Source organism: Histoplasma capsulatum (genome assembly GCF_000150115.1).
Source record: "Histoplasma capsulatum G186AR genomic scaffold supercont2.14, whole genome shotgun sequence".
Lineage (NCBI taxonomy): Eukaryota > Fungi > Ascomycota > Eurotiomycetes > Onygenales > Ajellomycetaceae > Histoplasma > Histoplasma capsulatum.
Genome location: NW_025544814.1, coordinates 68,652 through 81,667, shown reverse-complemented (window position 1 = coordinate 81,667; position 13,016 = coordinate 68,652). Strand labels below are relative to the sequence as shown.

Genomic DNA, 13,016 nt, shown 5'->3' with positions numbered 1-13,016 from the left:
CTCTTTGAGGTAAAACAAGGGTGTTGGCTAGTGTGTTGCCCACAGCAGGCCTATGAAACGCGGAGAAGCACACAACGTGCACGACTTCGCAACATCAACAAAGAAAAGGTACGCAGTGGTATATTATGACCTGCAAATGAAGAAAAGAGCCCATGGCCACTGCGAAATGGAGGAAAAATGAGGAGAAAACGGAAATTGAAAACAGAAAGCTATATTAAAGGTTAAACGGGGAACTATATGGGGCGTGTATCATTGAAGGAATTACAGGCTTCATGATCTCCATATTAAACTCGATACCCGCCCTCACCAGCGATTGGAAACATGCAACTGATCCACTTTGCAGGGCTCGATCGGAGAGAAACTAAATATCGCAACCTTCTGCACATCGCCTGAACTAGGAAGCAGACATGTGGCCTTTCCAATTCAGTCATTCTGAATACTAGGATTCGCCCGTCCATATCAGAATCCATAAGTGCCATTCAGCGTGAAACGGGTATGGCAATCGGCATCTCAAGAAGGGAATATGGACCCTTAGCCCATGAACCATCGACTCCCTCGGCGCAAAGTATGAGTTAATCACTGTTGATAGTTTGCTGGTGTTGATGCGGCTCGGTGCAAGTCAGCCCGAGACGCCGCTGAGTCATCACCACAGGTCAGCAGCGTCTCGGCCTTGCTACGCCGAATCATTGACCAGGCATGTGATTATTGATTTTTGATTATTAGACGGATCTCCACAACAGGAATAGGGCGGGGTCTTACTCTATCGACTAGTACCGTAGAAGAGCTCGCGAAGGTTTCTAGGGGTGAACAGCCCTCCAAATATCCATTTCTGCATAAATGGCTGGTAAGGGAGATTGTAACCCCTCCTGTGACTAACATTGGGATTCCAGCTGTCTTGTTAGCTACGAGCAACTTATTCCTGCAGGGCGATATTTAACCCATTGTAGGGCATTTCCTAACCACTCCAAGTTATTTTCTGATGCTTTGTTGTGGAATTCCACACCAGAGAGGAATACCTATCCAGCGATGCAAAGGCTGATAACACTTCTGGCAAGACCTCTCTGCAAGCTGAGTGGGCAGTCCGGGAATGATGCCCAGTGTGGCAATGATTAATGAAGGCCAAGTTGACAGGCCGACGGAACAGCCGTGAATCTAAAATGGTTGACATAAACTCTCATACCTACAATCGGCTGGCTGCTTTCCTACTGGTGGGCCAATCCATGGAGACGTAAAACGCTGACATGCAGAAATAAACTCAAAATGAGCATTCCAGGTTCATGAGAATGTGGGAAATCCCATCCCATTATATAATTACTCCTACTTTCATGCATTCACTTGGATGTTCATTTGATTCTTGCAATATCCACTTGAATCCTTGGGTGGCCACCCCGTGTTGGGACTTGGGCGGTTTCCAATAGTCGGTCCTGTTTGGTATGTGGAAATGCTGCATTTTAAACTACTGAAACGCGGAGGAAGAGAGGATAATCGAGCAGAATCGACTGATGTTAATGTGCGATCTTCCGGTGAAGAAGCTCAACGCTCGACAAAGGAAGAAATAAAACTGCCATCTCCAAGATAGCCCAATAAGCCCGATAGCCCGACCATTGAACGGGTAGTGTCATCGGGGAAGGGGCCGCAGAGAGGGATAATAGGAAACGATAGGTCAGGATCGGGTGTGTCACATCATATACAATATAATACATACTCTTGCAGGATTGGAGAACGGAGACCACAAGGGAAAACTCATTCTTGACTGACCGCAAACTGTTTCCGCGGTTGATCTTTATACTCAACCTCCTCAGCCAACTTTTTCTGGATCAAGTCCGCCGCCCCTATGCACCAGTATGGACTGACTGTATGGTCGAACACGCGTTGTGTACAGTGGGCCTCGCAACAACAGCGTTGGATATACTCAATGAAAGCCCGTAGCATTCCTTTCTGGCTTTGCACAGCTTGAAAATACCAGAAGCTTCCCCGGTTCCAGCATTTCCTCAATATATTAGCTTGAAAAGCATTCTGAGTGACTGATTCTTGTTTCCTCTGCCTCAAAGGCGTCTATGAACTCGCCCATGATGTTTTCAAACTTCTGCAGGTGTTCGCCGTGTTCAATGTCGTCGATGGGTCGACCAGGATTGTCACGAAGGAACTCGACATTCCCCTTGGATCAAAAAAGGCCGGCTTGTTGAACGAAGCTGGCTTTTTAGCCCTGGCTCTCTCCCCTTGCTGAAGCGACGGGCTTTTGTTCCCATGGGATGATCCGCCTGTTCATTACCATTGTGTAAGTATGGGACAAACCCTGAGCTCACTCACCACGAGTCTTTCCGCTTTGATCATGTGACTAACGCGCAGCCACCTCTTGCCAAGCCGAATATCAGGTTGCTTGGTCCTTTTTATTTTATTTATTTATTTATTTATTTATTTTTATAACTTATAGATAAGCAAGAAGAAGGAATTAAATCTTAGTTATTGGGAAATTGTGTCGCAGGGCGGCTTCTCAGACGATTTGCCCTGCTGGCAAAATTAAATATTAAATGTTGATCGATCCCACAATTTTCTCACTTGGATGGATGGTGGCTCTATCGATTTGGAAATACAATTTCAAACAAGATACTCGAGGTTCCATCCTTGCAAATTTTCCATTCCTTTGGCAGAGTGTCAGGTTTGTCCTTTTTGGGTACTCCATCCATTTGGCGGTATTTTTTGGGGGGTGCGTTCGCAGTTAATTTATTGATTCCTCAGATATAGCACAGAGCCGCCTCTCACGCCTCTCACGCCTAGGAGCAGGAATTGGATGTTAAAATGCGATTCTAATGCTGAACAAGACCCAATGAATTGAGAATTGAAGTCAAGGTTCTAGCTCGTAATGGCTATAACGCGCCGTCTACTCCGCGAGGAAATCACGTACTCCACTGCTAAGGGACGCGAGGCCAACATCCTCCATCAACTAGGGTACCATGACAAACAAACCTCCTTCTTCAACCAATTGAATAACAGCCGCGATTGGATTAAGTATGTTGTAGCTCATCATCTAGGACTAGGTGCGGGATCGGTCGACTTGTGTCGCGTGGCCGAAGTTGAGGACTGGTTTCATGGAAGCTTCAACATCTGTGTTCCAGTCACTATCGAAGACGAAACCTGGAAACGGGAGAAACAAGGAGGCTGGCATGTTCTACTTCGACTACCTCTTCCCTATCGTATTGGGGAAGCCTTTCGATCTGGAAATGGCGATGAGAAGGTCCGTTGCGAAGCTGGAACCTATGCATGGCTACAAGAAAACTGTCCAGAGGTGCCGATCCCACACATGTATGGTTTTGCTATGTCTACCGGCGAAACTGTACGTTCTCTCATTGCGTTCTATTCAAGTGTTGACTATCTGACCTAATCTAGTTCACACGGCTCGAGCACCTGCCCTTCCTATCCCGATGTTTTCAATCCATCCGCCGCCGATTGCTCTCATGGTTTAATCTTCCAGTTCCTTCTTACTACGCCCGTCACCAGGGAGGAGTCCACAATGCGATTGGCGCTGGCTATCTGGTAATCGAATACATCGAAGAGACTCAGGGAAGGATGCTCTCAAGCTCATGGTTCGAGAAGAATCAGCATGATGCCAAGCTGCGTACCAACTTCTTCCGTGATCTGGCTCGCATTTTGTTAAGCATCAGTCGAATACCGTTACCGCAGATCGGCTCGTTTATTATTGATGATGGTGGATTCCTGCGTTTATCAAATCGACCATTCTCAATCGAGATGGCAGAACTTGAGAACGACGAAATTCCAACTCACATACCTCGCGACTATACCTACTCCACGACTGACTCCTACGTGGTGGACACACTTGCTTTTCATGATAGCCGCCTCCAGAACCAGCCAAATGCAGTAAAGAGTCTTGGTGATACTATTTCTCAAATGGCCGCTCTGACAGCCATGCGAGCCACCTTTCCACTGTTTCTTCGGCGAGATCTCCGCCGTGGCCCTTTCATTTTCCACTTGACCGATCTTCATCAGAGCAATATCCTGGTTGACGAACACTGGCATATCACATGCCTAATTGATCTGGAGTGGGCTTGCTCTCATCCAGTTGAGATGGTTGCGCCTCCCTACTGGCTGTCAGGCAAGCGGGTGGATGAACTAGACCCAGAGAATTATGACGAAACTCGAATAGAATTTATGGATATTCTAGCTGCTGAAGAGACACAAATGCGGGATTGTGTTGTTGACAAAAATGCCATGCCACGACTGTCTGATGTCATGAACCGCTCTTGGAATACGGGCACATTTTGGTATACACTGGCACTTTCCAGCCCTACTGGTCTTCACAATTTCTTTTACGACAGGATCAAACCCACATTTTTCAAGCATTCTGTTGATGATTTCATATCAATTATGCTTTTTTACTGGGCAAAAGACGGGCCATTGCAAGCATATCGCAAAGTCTCAGATAAGGAAAATTATGACATCCAACTTCAACAAGCATTCGAGGAACCCTGAGTCGGAACTTGACATGATCCAATCCCCTTATTTGCCATCTCATAGGCTACTATCTCTTTTCTTTCCCTTTGTTCTCACCTCCCTTCCCGTCTCCACTGCCATCTCTCTCCTCTTTTTCTAAGAAGTCCCTGACTGCATCACCAAGACTATTCATGGCACTTTCGACTTGATTCTCTCTTCTCTTTTTCTTATATGCCTCGGCAGAAGAGGTGAGCAGCTGAAGCGTCTTGACATCCGCCTTGAATCCCACACCCGCTTCTTTGCTCTCGAATTTTTCAGGTGGTGTTTTGTCTGTCATCTGCGGAGACAGCCGGTGGCCGCACCGTTTTTAAGATATAGAAATTGAATATTAGCAGAGGTTCGGAATTTTATGTTCTATGTCTCGCAATATCAAAATACTTTCGACGGCCTGACAATCGTTTAGCAGATCGGCCAATGGTTACACTGATGTGTAGCTGAAGGATTTCTGACCTACACGAGAAAGTTGGAACAAATATTGACACCCTAGAAGTTGTGTTAGTCAAATGCCGTCGGGAGAAACGGAAAAATGATTACTTGCGTCAACAAATACCCGTGTATAGTGGTGACAGCGCGATGACAGGTAGGCGACAACGGGCTTAGAAATGAGGGGGTCTTCCACGTAGAGGAATTATTCCTAGAGTTGCACGAATTGTCTGTATCGCGTTCAAGATAGTTAGATAAATTGTATGTGATTTCCGTGAGCGAAGAAGTTTGATGCCCAACCTAATATTTATCTAGCAGCCACCCTCTTACGGAAGGTGGGTTGACCCCGCAATGTTACTGTCATTGCAGTTTCTCCACCAGCTAACTACTTCCATCTAGTTGCTTCCCACAACCTGGTGAGATATTTCGGGAAGTTTGGGGAAATCTGGATGTATAGTACAACCGGCGGGCCGACTTTCCCACTGTTACTGCTATCCAATCATGCCTTGGAATAAATATGGACTAAACCCAGCATTTGGGATCCAGACGATGATTATTCGCTGCACAGCTACAAGTATTGTTGTCACACCTGGCATATGCAAACCTGATTTCTGAGCTGTCGAATGGACTTCGATCCAATGGTGACATGATAGTATCCCCGGCATCAAAGTCCCTTTTTCCATGCTTCGCCGATTCTGGATGAAGAAAATAATAATACAACTTAAAATAATACAGCTTCAAATGGGGTATGGCTCAATGTACAGTACCTCGTAGGCTCTTGGTCCGATAGACATCACATCCTGCATAGAGATATGTGCGGGGTCCATCAATTATCGCAACTTATACGGAGGTGACTTCTCGTACAATACCGTGTAAAGAGAGTGAAAAATAAAAAGCACATGATGGGCCATAATGAAATGTTGAGTTTGGGGGAAGCTTCCATCTAAGAAAATGTCGGCAACCCTAACCTTAACCCCAACTCTGCAGTGCAGATGCGATTCGTGTACCTCTCAGAGTGCAAAAAGGCGATACTAGGAAAATAGAAAACCATCCATGTTGAATGAAGCGAAAACATACAACAGGAGAACTATGGCCTTGCTCACTCATGGTGGTTAGATCAAGCTAGCATGTTCAGCTGCTGTGTTTGAGTGATGTTCACATGATATTTCAGTGATCTTTTGAAATACCATCTGTATCACAATCTGTACAGATGTAAGAGATGACTGAGACAATTGACTCCCTGAAAATGTGAGGCTCTAGCTGCAGAAGCAAGAGGAGAAACAAAGAAGAGAGAAGGTCGACAGAAAGGAGGAGAAACAATAAAGAAAGAAGCTATAAAAGAACTGTCTGAGCACATTACATCCTCAACCATCAACATGCAATTAATGAAAGATGAGGTATTCACTTGTCAATCATGCTAATCAAATTTATTTGATATACACAGTCATTTATCCATCTGTCTTCTCTTGCATTCCAGTCAACCCACTCTGTTACTCCATATCTCTCAGTAAACTTCCCCAGCTGCCTAGAACACCCATTCCGCTTTCCCCTCGGGAGTCAGTGAAGTGGTGCTCTCCTATTGATCTCCCGTAAAAATTAGGGAATTCGAAAGAATGCTGATGAAGCCAAACCCTCAGGGAATGCCACAATCTTGCATGAAAAGGTAACAAAAAGGAAACAAGATGAGATGTTAATTTGTGATGGCAGTACATAACATCTGCCAGCATGATTCAACTTCTCCATTTGGTATACAAAGCCTACCAGCGGCGTTCATTTAACCTCTCACTTCTCCGGAACTAACCCCCGCGATTTTCCTTTTTCAATTTTTCTTCTTTTCCCCAACGTTTTTCTTCCTGCCCTGTTCTGTACCGTAAATATTCGGCGATTTTAATTTTGCTGGAAATTCCGAAATAACCTATACACGTGGTATAGCAAGTCTCAGTACATCAACCGAAAGGGAACGTACATGATGTGTGTGGTGGTGTGTTTCGATGATAAATGAGCACATCTCATTCATCAGCTGCAGCTGCTGGGTTTCTGTCTCTGGTTAGTAATGTAAGATATGCGGTAGTTCGTTTGATAAACTACCTATCATGATTATATGAAATGGAGTGGGTGCCGGTGTAGTTGTAACGTCGTGTTATAGTTATGATGGCTCTAGGGCGCTAAAGGTCCCGGGAGAGCCGTTCATGGAGGAATCTGGAGGACGGGAAAGCCCGTGTTTTCTTCACGCATGTATCCATAGACAAAATACGTTGGTCATTTGGAAAACGGAATCAACTTACACAGTTTAGGCGAAAAATATTAAACCATCACTTCCCTTGCTAGGGTGTTGATTTTCACAGGTGAAGAGAGCCTCCTTCTCCTAGGTTCCCGGGGCTTTGTCGTTGTTTGAGATTGACTCCGCGCTGGGGCTGGTTTGGAGGTTCCTTTCATTTGCTGAGCCGCTGGCTCTCTTCGACTTCCAGCTTTTAATGCTATCTGTTTAGCCTCTGCCGCTTCCTGTTCCGCTTGTTGAGCTTTTCTTAATTCCATGTCAATGATTCGCTGGCTCCGGCGCAATGGAACAGACTCAGCTGTAGCCGTTGTGGAAGGTTTTGCTACACGACAAGACCTCTTTCGTTGTAAGCCAGATGTACTAGCTTCCCCAGTGAGTTGCCCCGTGCTTGCACCGCTTTGATCCAGTTTTGCCGCATGAGAAGACCTCTTTTGTGGTAAGCCAGATGTACTAGCTTCTCCTGTAGCTTGCTCTGTGCTTGCGCTGCTTTTATCCGGTTTTGCCAGACGAGAAGACCTCTTTGCTTGCATGCCAGTTGTACTAGCTTCTCCAGTAGCTTGTCCTGCACTTGTGCTGCTTTGATCCGGTTTTGTCAAAGAAGCCGTCTCCGAATCTGCGTGAGTAAGTTGTTCAGCAGATACTGATAGTTTTGGCTGCTTGTGTAAAACTTCCGGCGTATCAATAACGTCTACAGAGTCTTTGGAGTTTTCTATTCTGCTGATCGATTGACGACGGCTCCTTGGATGGGTTTCCGTGGGTGGAGGTGCTGATTCGGCATGCGCTGGCGGCGGTGCTGTAGGCTCCGTGGCCACGTCCTCTTTTTCCGCTAGGCAGGATTCATCGTCCACATTTTTACCGGCGGATTCTGCACATTCTTGCTCAATTTTGGGAAGCTCTGCTTCTACCCATTGAATCCAACTCATGTATTCCTCCAGGTCAGATTCCACTAATGTTCGCACAGTGTGGATCCAACCCATATCCTCCGGGATCTTAGGGTTGCGTTTACCAGACTCCCAATCTAACATGTCCTGCTCTCGCTCTTTGCGCGCGGCTTCAGCCTTCTCCCTCCACGGGGGAACGCGTCTGTGGAGATAATAATGATACTCCTTCCACTGGTCTACTCTGGATTGCCGTTCCTCATCAAAATGTAGCTGGATGTCACCCTCAATCCCTTCCTTTTCGCGGTAGTCATGAATGTCCTGCTGGTACTGGGTGAAAATCTCCATTGATCGCCGCTTTTTTAATTGGAAGTTTTGGAAAGAAACCCAAACATTTCTTTGGTTGTAATAGGATTGGCCCCAGTAATCGATCATATCTCTATATTTTCCGAAGTTTTTAGGAGCTGCCGTGGCATATTCCAGTGGAAATGCAGGCCGTCCCCCATGCTCTACCAAATAGTTATAATCCCGTATACAGTCAGCGAGATGTTGTTTTTTGAAAGCTTCCGCCTCTGGGGTCGGAGTCGGGAGACGGCTTGGGGTGTGGCTTAGGGTTGGAGTCGTGGCCACGCTCGTGGAGGAAGCGGAGCGGCGGGGAGCATCTGCATTTGATAAAGTTCTGTATCAATCAAAGATTATTTAGTTTATAGCCCAGGTATGTCCACAGCAATACACACGGTAGTCTCACTTAAGCTTCTCCTCTAATTCCGTGGCATCTAAACTGTATTCATTTTGTCTCGAGTTGACAATCTCCCTTCCAGCGCTATGTTAGCATCGAAATTCTCAGGCAGGACATCAAAGTTAAAGCCATTCTTTCTTACTGCAATTTTTTCAACTGTTCTTCGGTCCATTTTTCCGGGTCCGACGGTTCAATCCACCTTCCCGGCATCGTCAGCATACAATATCATATCCAAAAATTTCAGAGGCACAACTGAGTCGATTCGGGTTGTCTTACCGCACGCCTTCAAAATCCTTTGCAGTCAATTTGTCGAGATCAGCAATAGATATCATCATGTTAGGCGCCATAGCGAATAAGGACGTACTTCTTCAAGTTTATAGAAGATAGTCAAGTAAAGTTGCTGGGGCGGGGATGTTTGCGGAGAACAGAAAAATGAAGCAGGGAAGAAGGAGAAAAGGAGGAGCTGAAGCAGGGTGGCCAAGACCAGTCTTGGGCAACTCCAGCAAAGCAACAACAAAACACCAACAATACAGCGAGCAGACCACAACAGGGCTGGCGTATCACTTCTAAGGAAGACTTGCGCGCTTTACCGAAACAGGGCGCATCAGGGTTGCAATATCCGGTGGATCTAGCCTTGCACACGGCATCACCCGCACTCCCCAGTAAATATACCCACAGGGATCCATACTTGTGGGTATACGCGAACCAGGCATATTGGAATATTCCTCGAAGTCTACGCAGCGTAATAACCAACCAGCATTTGGCGTTTAATACAGTATGTTGTCCTGGACTCAACTTGTTTCATGAAATAAATACCTGGAACATGAAGTGTCGCTGAATTAAAATACGATCGCCAATTATTCCCTTGTGAGAACGGCAGCCTGATGCCAGGATAATTATTTTTAGGAATTTTGTTCCGGCTTGCAGGGTATTTATGTCAATTGCCAAAATAATACAAGGCTCTCTTTGTTTGTTTATGATTATTATTCGGTCAAGGATGCTGCTTTGTGCGAATGATGAACGGCCACGCCACCACCACATCATGGATTGGAGGCCCAACTCCCCATCATGCGTTGGGAGGGCTCGCTGCCTCACCACTGAAAATGTCAGCAAAACATATCGGCCACTTGGAATCGGGGGAACCGACATCTGCAGTGTGCCTCGGAAGGTGGATTAAGTCGGCTGCATGCCTGTTCGCCCACCAGATGCATCCGCCGCAGATGCACTCCTCACTTACTTCCCAGCAGCTGCGCTGCATCCGTTGGCCGTCGCTCATTTCCTTATAAGCAGTGCTTCCTCCCATGGCTGGTGTTGTCTGATGGAGGATCCCCAGGTTTCGAAAAAGCCCCCCATCCATACTACAATGACTTTTTACCCACTGTAAGATCTTTTTCGCCAAACATGGAAAACGAAACACACGATCCAAACCTTATTTTGTCGATGGTGGTGCGGCGAAGAGACTTGCTGGCATCCCTAGGCTTGGACACAAATAAAGACCGTTTTGATCTAGTCCAGAAGAAGCCTACCGGGCCGCGGAAACCAAAACCAAGCAACCAACAGACTAGCACCGGGCAAGAGGATGATGACACCGACGAAACGGAGGAGATTCGGGGGCCCTTTGGGTATATCCGGTTGAAATTTAACGCGCCGCCCAGGGATATCACGCGGGGATTCTCCTTCGGGACTAACACGAAGCTCTGTGATGTTGTGTTTTCCAAACCAGAGGCGAGTGGCATAAGCGGGACTCATTTCGTGATTACTTTTAATAAAAAAGGCCAACTTGTGTTGAAGGATGTATCTAGTCAGCAAACTGCGGTTAGCTATGATGGCAGGGGATCTGCACAGTGGCGAAGGGATTTCCAGTGGATGCTAGTCCTTGACAGGCCAAGAGCGACCCGCATCCATCTCCCGAATGATTTCTACCTTGACATCATATTCCCAGATCACGCTTCCTGTCAACGGCAGTACGAGGAGAATGTGCAGAGATATGTGCAAGAAAGTCAAAACCAGCTTTTCAATTTCGGTGGCATGGCCTTACTTAGCCAGGACCAAACTCGACCACGTACTCCCATGAATGACCCGATCTATTTTCATGTAAAAAGAATTGGGGAGGGTGGATGTGGCGCGGTTAACAAAGTTATAAATGTGAGCACCGGGGACATATATGCTTCTAAGATAATTCCAATCGATGATCTGGCCGACATGGGGCACAACGGAGTAGAAGTGGGCACGAAGGCACTCGAACGTGATGCATTGAAAGAGGCAGATTTCGCAAAAGAAATACAAAATATTAAAAGCACAGCGCATGTATGGCATTTATTCCACTCTGCTCGCTTCAAAGTTAACAAGTTTCATAGGAACATATCGTCCAGTTTGTAGATTCCACAACGCATCCGCTGCAGCTGATTATGGAATATCTGCCCTTGGGAAACCTATGCTATCAGCACGAACGCGACCCGCTTAATACAGAAGAAACCCAACTCCTACTTGCTCAAGGACTCGATGCTCTTCGTTACCTTCATTCCGAAAATATCACACATCGAGACATCAAGCCAGAAAATATTCTCGTCCGCGGCAGAAAGGAGCTCTTTCATATCAAATTGGCCGATTTTGGGCTTTCAAAAATCGGTAACTCTATGAGATCAAAACTCGGAACAGAATTTTACGACGCTCCTGAAGTCTATGGCAGGATGCGCAATGGTAGAAGATATGACAATAAAGTTGATGTCTGGAGTTTTGGCGTCGTGGTCCTAGAAGTCTCTGGTCGCCTTCCTGGTTTATTTGATGAACAGAACTATCACAACTACATCGCTGATGCGGCTGAAAAGGCGCTTGATGCCTGCCCAAACAGCCAATTCTATTATCTGATATCTAGGATGTTAAAAATGAATTCGACCGAGCGGGCCTCTGTTGCCGAACTTTTTGACGGTAAAACTACCATCGAGTTTAGCACTGAAAATAATGCACACGGTTCGCGTTCAGCCACTCCAACAAATCGTGGTCTTCATAAGCAGGCAGACAGGGCTTCAGCATCCCCAGACGACGCAAAGCCAGTCACAGCGGTCAAGATGCAATCCCCTACGCAAAAGCGGCAACAATCGCAGCCTAGCTCCAGAAACACTCGCGTCAAACGCACGCGAAAACAGATAAACGATGAGCTCTCAACTCCACTGGAAACTGACAAAACGGTGAGGAACGCTGCGCCCAAGACAGCTAAATTTGATCCTGGAAGTCACCAGCGGCCCAAACAAGACGATGATGGCGTCGACTTCCATCGCAGCCCATCAGGTGTAATTGGAAGCGGATTGGTTGGTCAAGCCCCGGGCTCCACCTACAGTTCAAGAAAACAGCGGGAGCTCCAAGCAGGGTCTTTAGCAGATCCATCTTCACAGGGCAACAGCCAACAGGAGAATCCCGGCGCAGGTGATGATGAAGCATCATCACGGCAGCCACGGACTGCGATTCCACCGGACCGAGTGCGGAGGAGCACAACTAACCCTGTATCGAGGGTGGGTCGTCTGAAAAATCACTCATGATACAAGGTTAGTTGCCAGCCTGTTCAATTCAGGTTTCTGTTTGAAACGGGCATTTTCATGCACATGTGCTTTACTAAGGTGTCTTTAATTTCCATTAATTTTACGCGTGGGAGTAAAGCAACACTCAAGCAACACTCGACGACGAGAGAGGTAGTTATTGGACTGAGAATGACAGGTCTTGAAGCTTCCGGGTATTCTTCTCGGTTATATTCCAAGTCAGATGGAAATACAGGCATCCTTCGGTGAAAATAATAATACCAACATCTAAAAGCTGCCTCATGCTCGTAAACTCTTCCCTTTCGTTGTCTTTGTTGCAACTAAGCAAAGCCTTAAACTAGGTAATAGCTGAACTAACTATGTGATATTCATCAACCTCCCAACATCACGATGATGTGAAATCGTGTAACTCGTGCATGTTAAAATGCACACGGGAAAAGCATCACTATGATGCCATTCCTAAAAACGAATTTGTTCTTGTCATCTGGATGGTACAAGAAATCATTAGTTATACACCAAATCTTCCCGGCTCTTTCTGTCAGTTGTGAGATTGTTGTAATGTCGAAAAATCCTCCCAAGCATGATCCGTATTTGCTGTAGGCAAGACTGAAGATTCTTTTGGCAGCGAACATGTCTCACAGTGAGTCGGGGATGAA

General features: G+C 46.3%; 4 protein-coding genes across 4 annotated transcripts; 3 read left to right on the top strand and 1 right to left on the bottom strand.

The window, feature by feature from the left end:
• Window positions 1–52: 52 nt before the first annotated feature.
• Window positions 53–2,227, top strand: HCBG_07674 (uncharacterized protein; the record flags this gene model as incomplete). Its single annotated transcript, XM_045434723.1, has 7 exons — window positions 53–108; window positions 399–565; window positions 741–844; window positions 1,119–1,228; window positions 1,419–1,431; window positions 1,714–1,855; window positions 2,052–2,227. 7 exons carry the CDS (start codon window positions 53–55, stop codon window positions 2,225–2,227), a joined length of 768 nt encoding a protein of 255 aa, XP_045284029.1.
• A 636-nt stretch (window positions 2,228–2,863) lies between these two features.
• Window positions 2,864–4,488, top strand: HCBG_07673 (uncharacterized protein; the record flags this gene model as incomplete). Its single annotated transcript, XM_045434722.1, has 2 exons — window positions 2,864–3,334; window positions 3,388–4,488. The coding sequence occupies 2 exons, from the start codon at window positions 2,864–2,866 to the stop codon at window positions 4,486–4,488; spliced, it is 1,572 nt and encodes a 523-aa protein (XP_045284028.1).
• A 2,748-nt stretch (window positions 4,489–7,236) lies between these two features.
• On the bottom strand, window positions 7,237–9,174 carry HCBG_07672 (uncharacterized protein; the record flags this gene model as incomplete). The annotated part of the gene is made up of 3 exons (XM_045434721.1): window positions 7,237–8,767; window positions 8,837–8,902; window positions 9,104–9,174. 3 exons carry the CDS (start codon window positions 9,172–9,174, stop codon window positions 7,237–7,239), a joined length of 1,668 nt encoding a protein of 555 aa, XP_045284027.1.
• Window positions 9,175–10,228: 1,054 nt separating this feature from the next.
• On the top strand, window positions 10,229–12,363 carry HCBG_07671 (serine/threonine-protein kinase ppk25; the record flags this gene model as incomplete). The annotated part of the gene is made up of 2 exons (XM_045434720.1): window positions 10,229–11,134; window positions 11,185–12,363. 2 exons carry the CDS (start codon window positions 10,229–10,231, stop codon window positions 12,361–12,363), a joined length of 2,085 nt encoding a protein of 694 aa, XP_045284026.1.
• Window positions 12,364–13,016: the final 653 nt, after the last annotated feature.